The sequence below is a fragment of the Schistocerca americana genome, chromosome 1, assembly GCF_021461395.2.
Source record: "Schistocerca americana isolate TAMUIC-IGC-003095 chromosome 1, iqSchAmer2.1, whole genome shotgun sequence".
In the NCBI taxonomy this organism is placed as follows: Eukaryota; Metazoa; Arthropoda; class Insecta; order Orthoptera; family Acrididae; genus Schistocerca; species Schistocerca americana.
The window spans coordinates 678,409,631-678,429,864 of NC_060119.1; the positions used below are offsets into that span (position 1 = coordinate 678,409,631).

Below are 20,234 nucleotides of genomic sequence, written 5' to 3' on the forward strand. Positions count from 1 at the left end.
GCAAAGAAAACTTGGAGAAGAAATTAAAGTTCAGATAGAAGAAATAAAGAATTTGAGATTTGCCGATGACAGTATCATTGTGTCACAGACAATAAAGGACTAGAAATAACAACTGAATGGAATACACAGTGTCTTGAAAGGAGGAAATAAAACGAACTTCAAAAGAAGCAAAACAAGGATAATGGAAAATAGTCGAATTAAATTAGACGATTCTGAGGGAGTAAGATTATAAAATGAAACACTAAAAGTAGTAGATGAGTTTGCTAGTATTATTACTGATGATGGCCAAGTAGGGAGGATGTAAAATGTGTTTCTGAAGAAGAGAAATACGTTAACATCGAATATAGGTGTAAGTTTTATGAAGGCTTTATTGACGGTATTTGTATGGAATGTATCCAAGAATGGAAGTGAAAGTTGGACGATAAACAATTCAGACTAGAAGAGAATAGAGAGTTTTGAAATGTGGTGCTACAGAAGGATGCCGAAAATTAAGTAGGTAGATCTTGTAACTAAAAATGAGGTTCTGAACAGAATTAGGGTGAAAAAAGTTTGTGGTACAACGTAAATAAAAGAAGGAATTTGTTGATAGGACACGTTCTGAGACATCAAGAGGTCGCCATTTTTATATTGGAGAGAGATGTGGAGCGTAAAAATTATAGAGGGAGACCAAGAGATGAATAGGGTAAGCAGCTTCAGAAGGATGTGACTTGCAGTAATTACTGTGAGATGAAGGGGCATGCACAGTATCCAGCAGCATGGATATCTGTATCAAACCAGTCTTTCGACTGAAGACACAACAACGACAATACACGTTATTACGAATACTTTGGACGCTTCAATAGACGTTGTCCCCCTAAATTAATTCTTTCCAATGAATTAAAATCTTGAAATGTGGAGGATTCTAAACCGCTACCTACAGCGTTACAAAACTACCACTTTAACCATTGTGCAGTCCTGGCACTTTTGGTACGCTGACGTTGTGGCACGTGAGGCAACTTATTTTCTTAAAAACCTATAATAGTCGCAGGAACACGACCTTTATTTTTAATCTGTGAGAAGTGTATCATTATTAATAAATACGATATTGCAAGACAAAGTACATAGCGACGATATTCGAAATAATGCTTAAATGTAAATTATTTATGAAATATTTCTCCTCATACTGAAGTGTATTATACAGTTCTAAACTGACAGCTGAAACAATTAATTGAATGAGAAAAATTGATCCCATCTCGGAAGCACTCGATGTTTAATATGAGTATAGTAAAATCCACAGTTGTCTTTATTAGACCTATGAATTTCGCTGAAATATTTAAAAGCTGATCCTAGTTGTAACTGAATGGCCCTAAGCAATATTAACTATTGAAATTGCACTTAATGTTTCAGTCAAATTGCGATTAAAATCTTTGTTTACAGTTTGCAGATCACTTAGTCGAGAGTGAATTTGACTTCTGTGGCATACGAATGCTCTCTAGGCACTGTTACACTTCGTTTCTTGTTGTCTTGTCTGTAGGTTCTTCTTTCTGTCAAGGCGATATGTCACAGCTGTGTGAACCTGATAGAGGTCTACGGACACCCACGGAGGATGAACACAGGAGTATACTCAGTTGCAGTGATGACCGCCTTTCAGGACCAGCGCATAGATCAGGAACATCTTTCAGCTAAGCGTTAGCAGGTTTACCATACGTCGTCGGCTCTACCAGGAAGTAAGATATGGACGACGAATGAGAAGGCATTTTCCCTTGCCCAAATAGCTCTGCCCATGTATATCATCAAAATGGAGCGAGATTAGACAGTAAATATGCATAGCAGAGATACAGGCAAACATCCGTCACAGTTTGGAGCTGGATGTCAGCAATTGGTTGCAGACTTTTGTGGAAACGTCACCATTCCCTTTTTAACTAAAGGTCATAATGTTTCCTTTTGTTCGTCACAGATTCTAGCAGCTTTCTGAGCTTAGAAGACGGGTTCGGAAGGCAAGAAAAATATACCAACGAAATGGCCGAGAGTTTAGACATGACATGCAATAGAGGCAACTAGAAGAAAGGTATATATCTGAGATATGTGACACAAACCAACCGGGAGTGAAAAAAAAATTATGCGATTGTCAAGATCATCGATATACTTGAAGAAAAGCATGGTACACAACTTGCCTGAGCAATGGTACTCTGCACTTATTGCTGTAATATGGTTTCATGCTTTCAATTTTTTCTGCTGGCTTAAGTCGGTGTTATGGTCTGAAGTACCTTTCTCTGACGTTTGCAAGTCAGCTATGGTATATTTTCTGGTGAAATATCATGTATGATATGTGAAGTTGACACAATATTTTTCAACTGTGAAGATGATCAATGATATAAACCGATTCTGAAGAAATATTTTTTCAGACAGCACGTTGTGTACCACGCATTTCTCCAAGAAACAGGGAGTGATTTATTCGTGGAGACCTGGGCACGCCCTGTAAATTTATACCTGAGAAAATGAGATATCTGACTCTGCTATCCACAACCCAGACTGAAGGTCAGATCACAAAAAACTGGAAGATGTTTGCGGAAGTTCTCGTTCAGGTTCTTCCTCAAGATGGTGACGAAAAGGACGACAAAGAATATCATGAAAAACAGAGAGGAGCTCCAAGAGCCTTATGACAATACAGCCGCCATATACCCGCGTACGAGTATACAGGTGGTTGAAATCATATTGAAAGGAAAAAAAAAATAGCTCATCGTTTCAGTTGCAAATCAGAGGTGTAAGTCATTAAATAGTTCCTTATATGAGCTGAGTATTCATTGGATGCATGATACAGGGGCGTTTTTCAAAATGCTGGAAGACAGCAGAAGCAGGCATTATAAAAAAATTGAGGAGTTGAAGATTCCATACTCCCCTAATCATACCAGCCTGTCTGTAAGAAATGTTCTTCGTAATATTTTGTAAGAATTGGTAATCTGTAGATTAAAATGTCTCAGGATTCTAACGGGATTAGATAATGCTCAGTATGGTTCCAGGGCAGCTGAAAATATGGAGCACGCAATTAATGAGGTGAGAAAATTGGTATAAACGGTAGAGACAAAAATGTAATAGCTCATAGATTTATCTTGATGTTTAGGGCATTTGATAACTTACAGCATCCTTCATTCTTAGGAGAACGGATTACACTATAACGTTATACTATTGTCTACTGGGTTACTGCAGAGACCGATGCGTGACACTGTGAAGAGTCACATCAACAGTTAGCAAACATATTACGAAAGGATGCACTCGGTGATCTGTTCGCGGCCCTAAATTCTAGGATGTTGACTTAGACTCACTTCTGGATACATTAGAAAACGATCAATACTTACTGAGACTTGTTAGACACTCAGTGTCAACACAGAATAAGTAGCAAGGAGAGGTAGTCGGGTAATGTATAAAATTATTAATATGGGGCAAACGAAATATTGTCTGTTCCGAAGAGAAATTTCACTTCTCCACGAGTCTGTACTAAACGCAGTCGTGCGCTGCTGTGTCAGTGTTAGGCATACTGACTAGGAAGTGAGAAGAAAGTTCTTTTTGAGTCATCAGTCTTCTGACTGGTCTGATGTGGTCCCGCCACGAATGCCTCTCTTGTGTCAACCTCTTCATCTCAGAGTATCACTTGCAATCTACGTCCTCAATTATTTTCTGGATATATTCCAACCTATGTCTTCCTCTACAGTTTTTACCCTCTACAGCTCCTTTTAATTCCACGGAAGTTATTCCGTGATGTCTTAACAGATGTCGTTCACCCTGTCCCTTCTTCTTGTCTATGTTTTCCATGTATATCTTTACTCTCAGATTCTGCGGAGAGCCTCTTCGTTCCTTACCTTATCAGTCCACCTAATTTTCAACATTCTTCTGTAGCACCACATATCACAGTCTTCGATTCTCTTCTGTTCCGGTTTTCCTACAGCCCATGTTTCGCTACCATACAATGCTGTGTGTCAAACTCACATTCTCAGAAATTTCTTTCTACAGTTGAGGTCTAGATCAGTACTAGTAGATTTTTCTTGGATAGGGATGCCTTTCTGCTAGCGCTAGTCTGCTTTTAAATGTCCTCCTTGCTCCGTCAATCATGGGTTACTGCAAAACTGGGAACTGCAAAAGGTAGGAATTCAAGGAGATGGGACCTGGATAAACTGAACGAACCAGAGGCTGTAGAGAGTTTCAGGAAGAGCAATAGGTAACGATTGAAAAGAAAAGGAGCAAGAGATATAGTAGAAGAATAATGGGTGGCTTTGAGAGATGAAATAGTGAAGGCAGCAGAGGATCAAGTAGGTAAAAAGACAAGGGCTAGTAGAAATCCATGGGTAGCAGAAGAGATATTGAATTTAATTGACGAAAGGAGAAAATATAAAAATGTAGTAAATGGAGCAGGCGAAAAGGAATACAAACGTCTCCAAAATGAGATTGACAGGAAGTACAAAATGGCTAAGCAGGGATGCCTAGAGAAGAAATGTAAGGATGTAGAAGCTTGTATCACTAGGGGTAAGATAGATACTGCCTGCAGGAAAATTAAAGAGACCTTTGGAGAAAAGAGAGCCACCTGTATGAATATCAAGAGCTCAGATGGGAACCCTGTCCCAAGCAAAGGAGTGAAAGCAGAAAGGTGGAAGGAGTATATAGAAGATATATACATGGGAGATATACTTGAGGGCAATATTATGTAAATGGAAGAGGACATAGATGAAGATGAAATAGGTGATATGATACTGCGTGAAGAATTTGACAGAGCATTGAAAGACCTAAGTCGAAACAAGGCCCCTGGAGTAGACAAAAAATACCCTCAGACTTCAAGAAGAATATAAGAATTCCAATCCCAAAGAATGTAGGTACTGACAGATGTGAAAATTACCCAACTATCAGGGTAATAAGTAACAGCTGCAAAATACTAACACGAATTCTTTGCAGGCGAAGGGTAAAAATTGGTAGAAGCCGACCTCGTGGAAGATCAGATAGGATTGCGTAAAAATGTTGGAACACGTGAGGCAATACTGATCCTGCGACTTATCTTAGAAGATAGGTTAAGGAAAGGCAAACCTACGTTTCCAGCATTTGTAGATTTAGAGAAACCTTTTGACCATATTGACTGGAATACTCTCCTTCAAATTCTGGAAGTGGCAGGGGTAAAATACAGGGAGCTAAAGGCTATGTACAATTTGCACAGATACCAGATGGCAATTATAAGAGTCGAGGGGCATGAAAGGGAAACAGTGGTTGATATGGGAGTGAGACAGTGTTGTAGCCTATCGCCGATGTTATTCAATCTGCATATTGAGCAAGTAGTAAATGAAACAATAGAAAAATTCGGAGTAGGAATTAAAATCCATGGAGAAGATATCAAAACTTTGAGATTTGCCGACGACATTGCAATTCTGTCAGAGACAGCAAAGGACGTGGAAGAGCCGTTGAACGGAATGGACAGTGTCTTGAAAGGAGGATGTAAGATGAACATCAACAAAAGCAAAACCAGGATAATGGAATGTAGTCGAATTAAATCAGGTGATGCTGAGGGAATTAGATTAGGAAATGAGACACTTAAAGTAGTAAACGAGTTTTGCTATTTGGGAAGCAAAATAACTGATGACTGTCGAAGTAGGGAGGATATAAAATGTAGACTGACTACGGCGAGGAAAGCTTTTCTGAAGAAGAGAAATTAGTTAACATCGACTATAGATTTAAGTGTCAGGAAGTCTTTTCTGAAAGTATTTGTATGGAGTGTAGCCATGTACGGAAGTGAATCATGGACGATAACTAGTTTAGACAAAAACAGAATAGAAGCTTTCGAAATGTGGTGCTACAGAAGAATTCTGAAGATTAGACGGGTAGATCACGTAAGTAATGACGAGGTACTGGATAGAATTGGGAAGAAGAGGAATTTGTGGCACAAGTTGACTAGAAGAGGGGATCAGTTGGTAGGACACGTTCTGAGGCATCAAGGGATCACCAATTTAGTATTGAACGGCAGCGTGGAGGGTAAAAATCGTAGAGGGAGACCAGGAGAGGAATACAGTAAGCAGATTCAGAGGGATGTAGATTGCAGTAGTTATTGGAAGATGAAGAGGATAGAGAATAGAGTAGTATAGAGAGCTGCATCAAACCAGTCTCTGGATTGAAGACCACGACAACAGGTAGCAGAATCCCTTAACTTCGTCTTCTTTGTGATCACTAAACGAGATGTTAAGTTTCTCGCTGTTGTCATATCTGTTACTTCTCATTACTTTCGTCTTTCTTCGTTTTGTTCTCAGTTGATATTTTGTACTCATTAGACAGTCCATTTTATTCCGCAGATCCTATAATTTTTCTTCAGTTTCACTCAGTACAGCAATGTTGTCAGAGAATCTTGTCATTGATATCCTTTGACTTTGAAATTTAATCTCACTCTCGAATTTTCGTTTTATTTCCGTCATTGGTTATTCGATCTTTAGATTATACCCTTTTTAATCCGAGTACATCGTGCTTGGTCATCCACTCTTATTGTGCCCTATTGATTCTTGTGCATATTATTTCCTATTAGTTCGTGTATATATTATGTATTACCCGACTTATCTATAGCTATCCCTATTTTTCTCAGAATTTCGAACATCTTGCACTATTTGACATTGCCGAACGCTTCTTCGAGGTTGACAAATCCTATGAACGTGTCTTGATTTTTCTTTAGTCTTGCTTCCGTTATCAACCGCAGTGTCATAACTGCTCCTCTGGTGCCTTTACCTTTCCTCAAGCCGAACTGATCGTCATTTAACACATTGTCAATCTTCTTTTGAGAGAAGTATAGCAAGGAATTCTGCCAAGAAGCAATGGAGCCTTCAGTAGTACATCTACAGACGTACCAACTATATTAATAGGCTAGTGCTCCTAGGAAATACAAATCAGAAAAATGTTTCCATTTGTTGACTGAACAAAAAATAATACCGAAGAACGCGCGAAGCTCTGGGGAACCACCATCAAATCCGTGAGTAACAAAGAATTTAATATTTGAGCAATGGCAGCAGAGATGGAATTCCTCAGGCACAGGATGCAAAATGCTTCTGTTTCTTCCTTATGTACACGAGAGACTTCAGATAACACATTTTGAGCCAAGTATGGGACCGGTTTACTACGTTTCCGGGCATGGGACACACATTATATATTTGAAAACAATTGATAAAAGGGCAACGATCAGGTGTGACTGTGGTGAAATCGTCATTGCAGTGCATGTCCAATGGTAATGTCCATTACTTGGTGATATTCCATGGAGTGCTAAGCAGGCTGTAAGAAGTAAAACTGTTTACGACGTACAGTAAAAGACCACTTTGATACACTAAATTTCTATATGATCCTATCTCAGGAAAAGCTAGGCTTAACTGTAGCCAACAGACACCACAGCAGAGACTTGTGAGGTCTGTAAACAAAAGGAAGCCCGATAATATCTACGATAACTTGACCCAATAGGGGAAGAGTGGGGAGATGCCCAGAAGCGTACCTAAGAGGAATCAGAAGAATCATTGAAAGATGTGTGATGCGCTCTGGTCTTTCGCTGTGCTATTTGGAAGCAGCAGGATTTTGCTGGAATAGGCAGCGTAGCCGATCTGGTACGAAGCGTACAGAAAAACGAGGTGTATTCCGACAGCAGTGAAATGGCTGTGTATGTGTTTATTTTAGACTACACTAAAGACAAACATTGAGTTCACATACGGTAGCATACTTTTTACTGTGCTCCAAGGATCAGTGACTAAATTTTCCGTGATAATATTGGTATTAGTAACAATCTTCAGCAGTGGTTGTTGCTGCAGAAAAATCAGGGTGGTGGTAGTAGTAATAGATACTTTTTATACATGTAAAGTTGTATTGTTTGCCATTATATTAATAGTGTAGGGTGTTGTAGCAGTACTAGTGTCATAGGTGTAAAGAGAATAGTAAAGTAAGTCGAAACAGTTTGAAATAACGAAAATCGATGTCTCATTTTCTGTCAAAGTAAAGGAACACGCAACTGAGAGCGGAAAGAATGTCAAAGGAAAATTTCCTGTAGAGTAGCGTGTAGATAGCCATCTGAATGTTAGAGCGATAATAGCAAAAAGAAATACAAGATAAGGAAATGTTCAGAATAGAAGAAAAAGAAATAGATTATCATCAAGTTTCACGTAAGTGTTATTCTATACGTAATGGTCCGTTTATGTCCTCAAGAAAGTGGAATATGATAAATAAAAGCACCTACATCGACAACATTTAAATTACTATTCTGCAGTTTACATGCAGGTCTTGGCAGAGGGTTCACAGAACCACTTTCATGCCATTTCTCGACCTTTCCACTCTCGAATAGCACGTGGAAAGAACGAATATGTAAATATGTGCATGTGAGCTTTGATTTCTCTTTGTTTATTACGACCATAGATACTGGAATACACGCTTACTTCAGAGTGAACCCAAACAGGGCTCTATAGCCCGCAATTGCCACAACATTTTGTGTTATAATTGGTTCACTAGCGACTACAAGGTTGTTTACGGCAGTGTGAATTTTTGTTAGTGACTGGTGATTGAATACAGAGTTACGCTGTAATTATCAATTTACTCATGGATTTTTTAGAGTAAGTTTTTAAGTGAAAAACAATGGCTGGGTGCGCGGTCACCAGTTGTGCTAAACAGAGCAGACAACTAAGTAAGTCAGGAATTAAGTTTCATATATTTCCTAATAACAATGAAACGAAACGAAAATGGATAAACGTAAACGTGCAGATTCGTTTTCAGTTGAAAATGTTCATGTCTGCTCAATGCATTTTACTGATTCCGATTATGAAAGTGATTTGAAAAGTGAACTGTCGAAGTTGAAGACTGACGCTGCTGCAGCTCTAAACCTACAATCCTCTAGCGTAGTAATGAGCGTAATAATGAGAGAAGGAAATGGGGACAAAAACGAAGCTACTGTAAAGGTGAAGATATTTGACAGGTAAATATACTATCAACTAATGAAGGAATTGGTACTAGATGAGACTTTAACGGTGAAAACAAACACTGCTGTGACGCGACATTGCGTGCTCACGTCAATAATTAGAAATTATGGAAACAGAAATAAAAGACCTTAGGCATAAAAATGCAGATTTAACGCACCGTCTTTCGATGTAGCGCTGAGTTACTGAAATTAAAACGTGTTCAGAAAGTTATTCAGTGCGTTTTTAATGACATCAACAAAAGTGCTTGTGAAAGCAATGTGTACTAACTGTCACGTGAAGACACTGGAAAGGCTGCATCTTTACGTTGCCTATCTGTGACCACTCTTTGCCTGCCACCAAAAGAATTAAGCTTTGATTTTGAGCCGTAATGCGAGCGAAATCCAGTCAGGTAGTACATCAAAGAATGGGAAAGAATATGATGCCTTAACTACTAATATATTGGCGCAAACTCGAATTACGAGTATAGAACCATTATCTTCTGAGCATCAAGACACTTATTGTCTACAGGAAAGTGGATGAGACAACAAGGAAGTTTAAGAGTCCATTTGAGAGGTGCGAAAAAATTTTGAGAACTTCACCAAATACGAAGGGGAAAATGTTCCATATTTGAAGGAAAATGTTGAGCAGTCGAAAATGACTGCAGGTTATGTTGCTTATAGGGTTAATTGCAAACATCCCGAAGTAGCATATTTGTACGGTAAACCGATTGATCACGTAAATTTTTCAGGAAAGAACTGGTTTCAAACAATTTAAAGCGGATCTTTAATGAAACAAACCGAAAGATTTATGTAATTTGCTTTGAAAGTGGAAAGGGAATTTCAACAATCCCATGGTAATACATTGACCCTAACCCAAAAGTTTCTTATCAATGTTAAAGGACATAATAAATGAGAATTATCCAGGAATGCAGGACTTTGCGGTAGTGTGTTTCGAAAGGACACGAAATTTCATCAGTATGAAAGTTATCAACAAGAAAAAAAAATGCAAAGGTAGTAAGCGAACTGAAAGTGAACGAAAGGAAGAACTAAAAAAAAAAAAAAAAAAAAAAAATGAAAGAAAACAGTTATAGCGCATAACTTCCCACAATAGGAAAAAGAAACCTATTACTACAGTTAGAGTGTAAAGTGACATTGTAGGACGTTTCTCCTTACTATAGTTGTATGTAGTATAAAACTGTGTGAGTCTCTTCCCCCAGAAATAATGCAGTGCCCTCCGAGATGGTGAAAGACATTGACGTCGTTCGGAAACTTTACACTAGCATTTCACCGATCACAGAAGAATATAGTCTAACTAATACAAAACTTAATAACAATAACAATAATAATAGTACAGTAAAACATGGGAAATGTCGAAAACATTCATATGTACGTATGAGTTAAATATGTGCGAGCCGGCCGTTGTGGCCGTGCGGTTCTAGGCGATTCAGTCTGGAACCGCGCGACCACAACTGTCGCAGAATCGAATCCTGCCTCGGGCATGAATATGTGTGAAGTCCTTAGGTGAGTTAGGTTTAAGTAGTTCTAAGTTGTATGGCACTGATGACCTCAGATATTATGTCCCGTAGTGCTCAGAATCATTTTTGGATTATGTGCGCCCTGTGTGCCTACAAACTTCAGCGCAATGCGGCGTGGCGAGAGAATTTATGGTGACGTCACAACTCGCAGCCCGCCTGCACGTGACCCCTACCGTGTATTCTAGTGTCCGTGATTACGACTGTAAAATGGGAAGCATGGCCTGCCATAAACTCCACATTGGTTTGTAGGGTACAGAGTTAGATACAGGTTGCGCTTACTGTGGCCAGCCTGCGATCTGCCAATGAACCAGCCTGGTGTTAGCATTATCTACATATATTCACTGTGCCGTATTGCTATCCCCAGACATCACTGCTGTGCCAGATGCACACGACACCCATTCAGAAGCATAGTATTCAAGACATTTGTCCACAAGGACTGTTACGGGCGCTATGGTTCCCGTTCTCGTGTGCCGTGTTTCTGTGTTGTCCTGCCACCCTTCAGTCTGCAAATCGTGGCCTCGACGTTGTGTCATTTTCGTTGGTCTCGGAGATATGACTGTGGCAGGAATGGCCATGTTATCTTAGGCAGCCACTACACAAGATGTGTCGTATTTCATTGCAAAAACAGACAGGAGAGAAAATTTGCGAAAATAGAAACAAAAAATTCTCGATAAGTACAGATGCGTGAACGATCCGTTTGCGATATAACTGTGAATGTGTGGTTACGATCTGCCACTGAATTCTTTGTGGAATAATACACTAGTTAGTAGAAATGTGTTTGAAATGTGAACTTTTCGATTACGTCACCATTCTAATTGGGCTCACCCACGGTCGACCTTAACAGGAAATACGCACTGCTCCAGCACTTTACTGTACACTAATTCCTGTTAAAGATTTTCGACGTGTCGTCCTGGCACTTGAATGCGATACTCCGCTCTTCCCTGCAGTGAGTTACGAGCCCTCTCAAACACACTCAAATCATCTAGTAGATCTTGAACAGACTGTGTAGTTCGTTGTTCCGGTTTTTCAGCCGTATCAACGGGAGTGTTGTACGTTTCACTTCTGGGCAGACCAACTGCAAATCTGAAGTTACTCGTTGTTTATAGCTGTCGACTGATTTGTTTCCAGGCCCCTGTATGAAACTCACAGACTGCTAGCCGTAAAAACTGCAACACCGCGAAGGATAGAAAGGACCGAAATTTTACTATAGTGCATATTCAGTATAGTAGGAAGAACAGATAATTAAATTTATAGGTAATTTGGTAGTGTCCAGAAAGCGAAATTTAGAACACGGAGCTGTCTCTTATGGCAGCTTCAACGGCTCTATCGTGACTGCTCATCGACTACAACTCAGTCTGGATGACGTGTACCAGCACGTCATACATTGCCAGAGTTAATCAATTAATCAGTTTCAGTGGCTGGTGGGTGATGGCTTCCCAGTCCCTCGATAAAAGGTGAACAGATGTATTCAGTGGGTGAGAGATCTGGGAAACATACTGGTCATGCTATCAGGAGAACATCCTCGGTCAAGTAAGATCAAGAGAGCTCGGGTAACATGTGATCTTGCGTTATCTTGTTGAAAGATAACGTCACTGAAACCTTGAAGATAGAGTACAGCCTCTGGCCCTTGCACCACAGAAATTTAACCGGTCATGAGAACCAGAGGTGATCGTGTGAAACGTGAGTCCTATTAGATGACAACTAATAGAAAAATTTACATCTCAGATACTTACTTACTTTCACCTTATCGGCCGTTTCCACCTATCAGTACCAGCCTGTTCTCAGATGCCACAAAGTTTTACCTTGCCAGTCTTTCTCAAATAGACTTCTCCTTTTCACGACTTTGGCTATAGTTCCCCTCAACATTGATCGCTGTCTCCCTTGGCTAATTCTCCCTGCGGGAGACCAGTTGAACAAACACTGTGGCCATCGTCCCTCCACCCATCGGACATGTCCTCTCCATACTATCTCACTGCTCCTATCTCTGACTGGCTCCACCGCATCCATCATCATTCTTACATATCCACTCCTCAGTCGATCCAAGTGGTTCGCTCTCATGCTCCACCATAACCCGTCCATTTGGACAATTCCCCCCTTTGCCTCGCATTCAATGTCAAACACTGAGCCTATTTTACAATGGTTTCAACCGCAGCAAGTAGCGCTACTATGTTTGTTCGTCTGCATATGTGACGACTCCGAAAGACACCATTTAATAATCAAATAGCTACCCACTCTTGACATATCCTCTGGGATACGTCCACGTCACACTGGCTAGTCTTGTCAATTAGTGAACCCAGGTACCTGAATACTTACATATTTCTTCCCCGACCAGACCTTCAAAATCCAAGTTCTCACCTTGCCTATTTCCAAGGACAATCCTGTTTTATCTGCGATGACTCTTATTTCCCATTGTTTATAAGCATCCATTAACTTTCTCATTTGATACATCGGATCATCCTTATCCAGGGCCTTAAATAGTTATATATATATATAATGGATGCTTATAAACAATGGGGACTAACAGTCACATATCCCGTGAATTGATTGCTCTGCTCAATGAAAAGATTCCTTAAAAAATTATGTCTTTACCTGGCAACCAGGAATAGTCTGCCAGATCATGCGATCTTACGCCTTGCGACCTTTTTTTGTGGGGATTTGTGAAATCAAAAGTGTACGTGAACAAACCACACGTCACCAAATGAAGGATGAAATTGAGAGTGTTATAACTGGCGTCCCACCGGATGTTTATGAAATCATCATCGAGAACTTCAATGAAAGCATTTCTCGTTGCCGCGCGGCCTTGTGTGGTCATATGGAAGATATACTTTTTCATACATAAACGGGAGAAGTTACTTAACGTGTTTGTAAAAAAAATTACATTTTCAATAAGTTTTGCGTGCTTTATAGCATTTTAATATTCGTCCCTACTTCCCAGACACCCTCTAGTTAGAGCTATCTTTCATATTGAAGTCGGTGGCGGTTCGTAGCCACACTGCCGCAATTATCTCGCAAACAGCCCGTTTGCGGATACATTTGCGATACGCTGGTAGAGGTTTAATCATGGGACAGGTTTGCACGGACACAGAGATCCTTACTGGTAAGCCATTGAACTTTTATTTACAAAATTTTACTTGCACAGTAAATAACTACAATAAAAGTGTTGCATTTGTGCTTGAGCAGATACTTTGTTTCATAGCTCGATTAATCTAGCTAGTAGCGCCACGATGAGGATGCGCATCAGGTTTGCTTCAAATACACGCTGTAACGGTCGTGAGCGTTAGTTACATTTGAGACTGGACATGACGAGTTGACATTAGTCAAGAATGCCTTCAAAATGACAGAGACGCCATTATCAACACCTGACTGAGTTTAAACGAGGTTGTGTAATAGGGTTACGAGAAGCTGGATATTCTTTCTTCGTTATTGCAGGAAAACTTGGCAGGAATATAATCACTATAAGTGGCTGCTGGCAGCGGTGATCAGCAGAAAGTACTATCGCAAGAAGACCGGGGTCCGGACGGCCACGTGGCACCGTCGTGAGGGGAGCCCATCTTGTTCGGCGTATGGTCCTGGTGGATCGTACTGTATTTGCAGCAGTAATGTGAGCAGACATTGGCACCACAGTGACACAACGAACTGTCCCAAAGCTCCGAGCCACGCGCCCTGTAGCTTGCATTCCACTGACCGCAAACCACCACCATTTTCGTCTTCAGTGTGTCAAGTGAGAGGGTGGAAGTCTATTGTTTTTTCTGATGATAGCTGCTTCTGCCCCCGTGCCAGTGACGGCTGTGTGTTTGTCAGAAGGAGGCCAGTTGAGGGCCTATAACCAACATTGGACCTACACCTGGAGTTATTATCTGGGGTGTAAACTCATATGACAGCAGGAGCACTCTCGTGGTTATCCCACGCACCTTAAGTGCAAATCCGTACGTCAGTCTGATGATTCGAGCTGTTGTCCTGCCATTCATGAACAGTATTTCAGGGGGTGATTTCCAACAGGACAGCCCTCGCCCGCATACCGCTGTTGTAACTCAGCATGCTCTACAGGGTATCGACATGTTGCCTTGGTCTGCTCGATCACCAGACCTGTCTCCAATCGAGCACATACGGGGCATCATCGGACGACAATTCCAGCAGCATCCACAAACAGTATTAGCCGTCCATATATCGACCAGCCAAGTGCAACAGTCATGAAACTCCATCCCACAAACTGACATACGGCATCAGTACAACTCGATACATACATCAGAATGAAATTTTCGCTCTGCAGCGGAGTGTGCACTGATTTTGAAGCTTTCTGGCAGATTAAAATTGTGTGCCGAACTGAGACACGAATTCGGGACCTTTGCCTTTCGCGGGAAATGCTCTATCAACTGAGCTACCCAAGCGTGACTCACGACCCCTCCTCACAATTTTACTTCCGCCAGTACCTCGTCTCCTACCCGAGATCGGGTCTCGGTCTGGCACACAATTTTAATCTGCGAGGAAGTTTCAATATATACATGTTGGCATGCGTGCATACAGCACTGTGGCGATTACACTGGTTATTATTGTACCAGAAGTTCACATATGCAATGTCTTATCTCACACTTACATTAACCTGTGGCCTTGCAATGTTAATCACTTAAATATGTTACTTGTACAAATGCATTCCAGAAATTTCATTACTCTGTATTAGTTATTTTTGGTGTCGCGATTTTTTCCCCGTCAGTGTAGGCATGTATGAATGACAGAGGAAGTAAACCTACCGGAAGACGCGATTCTCCTGTTGCAGGGCCAGTGTATTTCATGTGGCAACAACATGGAGCGATGTGCTGTCATGGGAATGGACGCGGACAAGTTCATGCCAGCTGAGGGCTTCTCCCGGAACTCAAGCTTCTTCCTGACGACCGCAAACGAGCCGCCCTTCTGCCGTATGTATACCAAATCCATGTATTGGGGCCTCAGTGACATTGATGCTGCACTGGCTTCACTCGCAGCACTTCTCGCGTTCAATGTATCTGATGTATCTTTAAAAACGTGATCTTTGCCACTGATTTATTGTAAACTGTTTTTGGGGACACATTTAAATTCTGAGGTCGAATCTTTCTTCATTTCTCAATGTATCCTGTACTGCATTGATCAGCGAAGGCTGCTGCTGCGTTTATATTGTTATGGATGATTGGGAGAATAAATAGAAAGAAACGGTATAAACCATGTAGTGAGATAGTCTCTACTCTTCTCAAACAGTAACAAGGAAGAGTCATTGCTGAACAGTCAAATCCAGAAATGTGACAGCGTGTTATCTGCAGTGTCGCATACCTACACCGTGCAACACACTGCTGAGAGGTTTTCAGTGCGTCTCAGGACATTGTCGCTTGGCGGACGAAGAGCTGTGATATTTTTCCATCGGCGTTGACGTTCTATTATTTCAGAGTATCTAGTAGTAGGCTTACATAGTATAGTCAAATAATGGAAAATTCAATATTGAATAATGTGAATACTATTATGCTTTCGGCCAACAAGGCCTTCGTCGGAAATAGACAAAACACACACACACACACACACACACACACAGGCAAAGCAAACTCATTCACACATGACAGCAGTCCCTGGATGCTGACGCCAGACCAGTAGCCACAGACTGGTCATGTGTGTGTGTGTGAGAGAGAGAGTGTGTGATGCGTTTGCGTGAATGTGTGTGTGATGCATTTGCGTGAGTGTGTGTGTGTTTGTTGCTTATTTCCAATGAAGGTCTTGTTGGCCGAAAGCTTATTTTCTAATAGTCTTTTTGTTGTGCCTATCTGCTACTAAGTACTCCTCTATATGATGAAAAGCAGCTATCCTTTTCATAATATTGATAGTATTAGTAGTCTTACGCGCATCCATAAAATTTAGCCTTAATATACCTGTGTAGAGCTTAGAAGTGATTAATAAATCAATTCGAAAAACGTGCACGTGCCACCAATCTTTTTTTCATTTATATCTTTTAGTTTGCAGGCTTGTAATAATACTCGTCCAGACAGAAATTGTGTTATCCAATCTGTAGTACAACTCTGAGACGAAAGACGATATCCTGAAATTCCTGTTTTGATGATAAATCGAACGTTGTCTCAGCAGCGGCTACAGAATAGCGCTATATCTTCAAACTTCCTGGTTTCCCGCCAAAATTTGTCGTCATATTAAGCGAAAGCGAATGAATAACATCATCATCTATTTACATCTTATGTTATAACCAGATATGACGAAATTCTGTGGATGTTGCCCTCTCCAGAACTGGGAACTGCGACACTTTAGATAGTCCAGGTCGTGTTATGTGCCTAAGCCATTTTTGTTTTCCTATTTAGTATCACCTCGTAAACCGATTTTTGCCAATAGGGGGTGGTTCAAGAAAACATTGTTTCTGTCTAGAACAGATTTTTAATTTGAATACATCGAAGCATACAAGGCAGTCCAGAGTGTAGGGCTATATGATAATATTTTTTATTTTAATTTTAAAGAACTATATGACTCACTTGATGGGCACTATTCTTTAATATTCCGGAAGAGTTAAGAGTGGGCCACTGATCCAACAACCTGGTACAAGAGATTCTGAGAAGCACATCTAGAAAGTAGTACTGTCGACTGAAATATCCGAACAATTCCACAACAAAACTCGTTTCAGGAGAGATTAAGTACTTGTTCAATTCTTTTCAATTATGCTTTGGGAAACATTGCAGGTGGGTCGGTGTGCACGCGGTACTGAGTCCGTTTTCGAAACGGAGCAGAAGGATACAGCCGATAATTAGGAAAAGAAGACTGCTGCTCTTTGGGTACATAAACAAGAAGGACAATGACCAGTTGAATAAGAGGATATGTAACTCTCCAAAATTCTTGCCCTCCGCACAAAAAGGCGATACTGAATCAAGAATGTACGAAGGATCTGCAACAAACAAATAATGCAGAAAAACATAAATAATAACACAGACGAATTCACCCAAATTGTCCATAAATGCCAGGCGTTCAGAGTGGAACAAAAATCTGGAAGACGTTGATCATTTCTGTTGGAAAAAAGAAAGAAGACCTTTCCTAATTAGCTCAATACATATTTTCAGATTGTTTAAGTCGCCATGAGAACTTCTTCGAAGGATAAGATTTTGTTACATCCTTCCCCCTATCTTGTTCCAAGTAAGAAAAGACAAGCTGAGCACAACTTCTGCTCAATCGGACAGCTCCTAAGCCATATTCCTTGGCGTTAGTTACTTTCAAAAGGTGGCATACTCTTCCTTAACACAGCCACTTTCTTTTTTGTTTTCTAAAGACAGATTTATGGTGTTGCATGAAGGCCACGACAAAAAATCTGAATAAAACTTCCAAAACCTTGAACAAAAAATTCCAAAAAGTATTTTTCAGAAATTTCCAAGAAACATGAAAAAAATTTTTTTAATAATGTTCGTGGTTTTTATTTGCAACTCCTGCGGAATCGAAACATAAGTTGCGCCAAAAGATATTAAACATGAGTTTCTTCTAAAAGGGAATTTAGAAGCACTTGGATATGTAAAACAAATTGTACCTTGGTTTTACCTTTTGTGAGAATATTGTTAATGCCGATTCTCCTCAACATCGTTTGCAACAAGTATCTTCTGTTATTTTTAAGTCCCGCTTTCGTAATCAGGATCATCTTTCCATGTTGAAGAATCTTCATTAAGTTAGTTGGTGTTGACAGAAAATGCTCTGAAGAAAATGTTCTACATGGAGTTACAAATGTGGAATTGTGTAATTTCTCCAAATGTAAAAATGTAGCGTTGTATGACTACAGTATCAGTGAATCACATTTAGAATCGTTCAACTCATACAAATACCTGTGTGTAACAGTTTGTAGGGATGTGAAATGGAATGATCACCTAAACTCAGTCGTAACTAGGTGACAGTCTTCGGTTCATTTGTAGGATACAAGGAAAATACGATCAGTCTACGAAGAAGACTGCTTAGAGTCTACTTGTTTGGCCCGCCGTAGAATATTATTCAGGTGTGTGTGACCCGTACCAAATGGACATAACAGGGGATACTGAACGTATACAAAGCAGTCCCAATAAACATCTTTAAGTGAGAAATGTACAGTATCCTCCTAGCCACTGGTACAGTAAAGCTCGTGAAGACAAAACTGACGAGACTGGACTAATTAGAGCACGCATAGAACAGAAGTTGTAAGCAATCGTTCCTCACGCTGCACAGAAACTCTAACAACTGGTACAGTGGGAAGCATCCTCTGCCATTCACTTCACAGTGGTTTGCAGGGTATATACGAATATAGATACAGATTTTAAGACACTGCATTGCTACCAAATACACTCGCAAGTGTGTGGTTGAATGTCTGATGCTTCAACGCAGTACGCAGATACCATCTTCATATATATATTCACCGGCCGTTTGACCATTTTCTTCTGTGCGGATGCACAAATAGTGCCCGAACTCTTACGGGAATCGGCAGTAAAGCCGCGAGTAGTGAGTATAATGGGCAGGGGAACTATGAATATAGTGCCGGACAATAAGTTGCGAATGTGGGTCTCACGGGAGGCGTGCCAGAGATAAGTCCCTGCAGTCGCACTATCCTCTGTGTCCTCGGTGGCTCAGATGGATAGAGCGTCTGCTATGTAAGTAGGAGATTTCGGGTTCGAGTCCCGGTCGGGGCACACATTTTCAAGTGCCCCCTTTGACTTATATCACGCCTGTATGCAGCTAAGGGTATTCATTCCATTGTAATTTCAATGCACGCAGATGTCAGCATTTGAGAGGGGACGTGTAGTTTGGCACAAATAAGCCGGCTGTAGTAATTGGCCTATCACTCGACGTTTGAATAGGAACAATGCCACTATTCGACGATGTTGGCAAGAATGGGTAAACCGTGGATGAACACAGAGTCGAGAAGGCAGCTGTCGACCTGGAGAGACGACATAACGTGAGGACCGAGCAATCGATCTGAAGTGCACCTGGTGCTTCAGAGACCACAAGCACCATTAATAGGCGGCTCACAGAAATGGGGCTCAGCCCACGGTGCCCTCACACCGATTAGTATTCACCTCTCTACACTAACAATTCCGTCTGCAGTGGTGTCGGGAACATTCGGCCTGGAATCTCAGTGACTGGAGTGGAATTGTCTTCAGTGACGATTCTCGTTTCGAACTGAGCCCCTGTCACTAGCGAAGACGCGTCTGGAGAAGACCCAGACAGCGGTATGATCCCAACACGGGTGCCGCCCGCCCTACTACCCAACAGCCAGGAGTGATCGTTCAGAGTGTCATTTCATTTCAGAGCGGTGCCCTTTGACTGCCACCCGCAGCACCCTTACAGCACAGCGATACGTCGACGGTATTGAACGAGCCGTTTCGTAGCCTCTTACGTCAAGCCATCCTGAGCTTAAATTTCAGCAAGATAATGCCCGCCCGCACACGACGAGAGTTTCTACTGCTTGTTTTCGTGCTTGCCGAATTCTACGTTTGCCAACTAGGTTGCCAGATTTCTCTCCAATTGAGAACGTTTGGAACGTTATGGGCAGTTCCTTCGAACCAGCTCGTGATTTTGACGGCCTAATGCGTCAGTTAGACAGAATTTGGCACGATATCTCTCAGGAAGACATTCGAGTACTCTGTCAATAAATACCAAGCCGAATAACTACTTGCATAAGCGCCAGAGGTGAACCAATGTGATATTGACTTGTTCAACTTGTGAAGTTAGTGTTCTTGAATAAATCATCCAATTCCTTCTGAAATTATAAGCATTTGCTTTTGTGTACATGTACACCACATCTACCGATTTTCGTCCCA

The 20,234-nt window shown here is 41.0% G+C and overlaps 1 protein-coding gene across 1 annotated transcript in view; it reads left to right on the forward strand.

Annotated features, from left to right (window-relative positions):
* LOC124590650 (pancreatic triacylglycerol lipase-like) overlaps positions 1-20,234 on the forward strand; it is a 181,746-nt gene that overhangs the window by 96,876 nt on the left and 64,636 nt on the right. Inside the window, exon 6 of the mRNA XM_047131669.1 lies at positions 15,227-15,365. Coding sequence (XP_046987625.1) covers positions 15,227-15,365 — 139 coding nt within the window. The remainder of the gene's footprint in view (positions 1-15,226; positions 15,366-20,234) is intronic.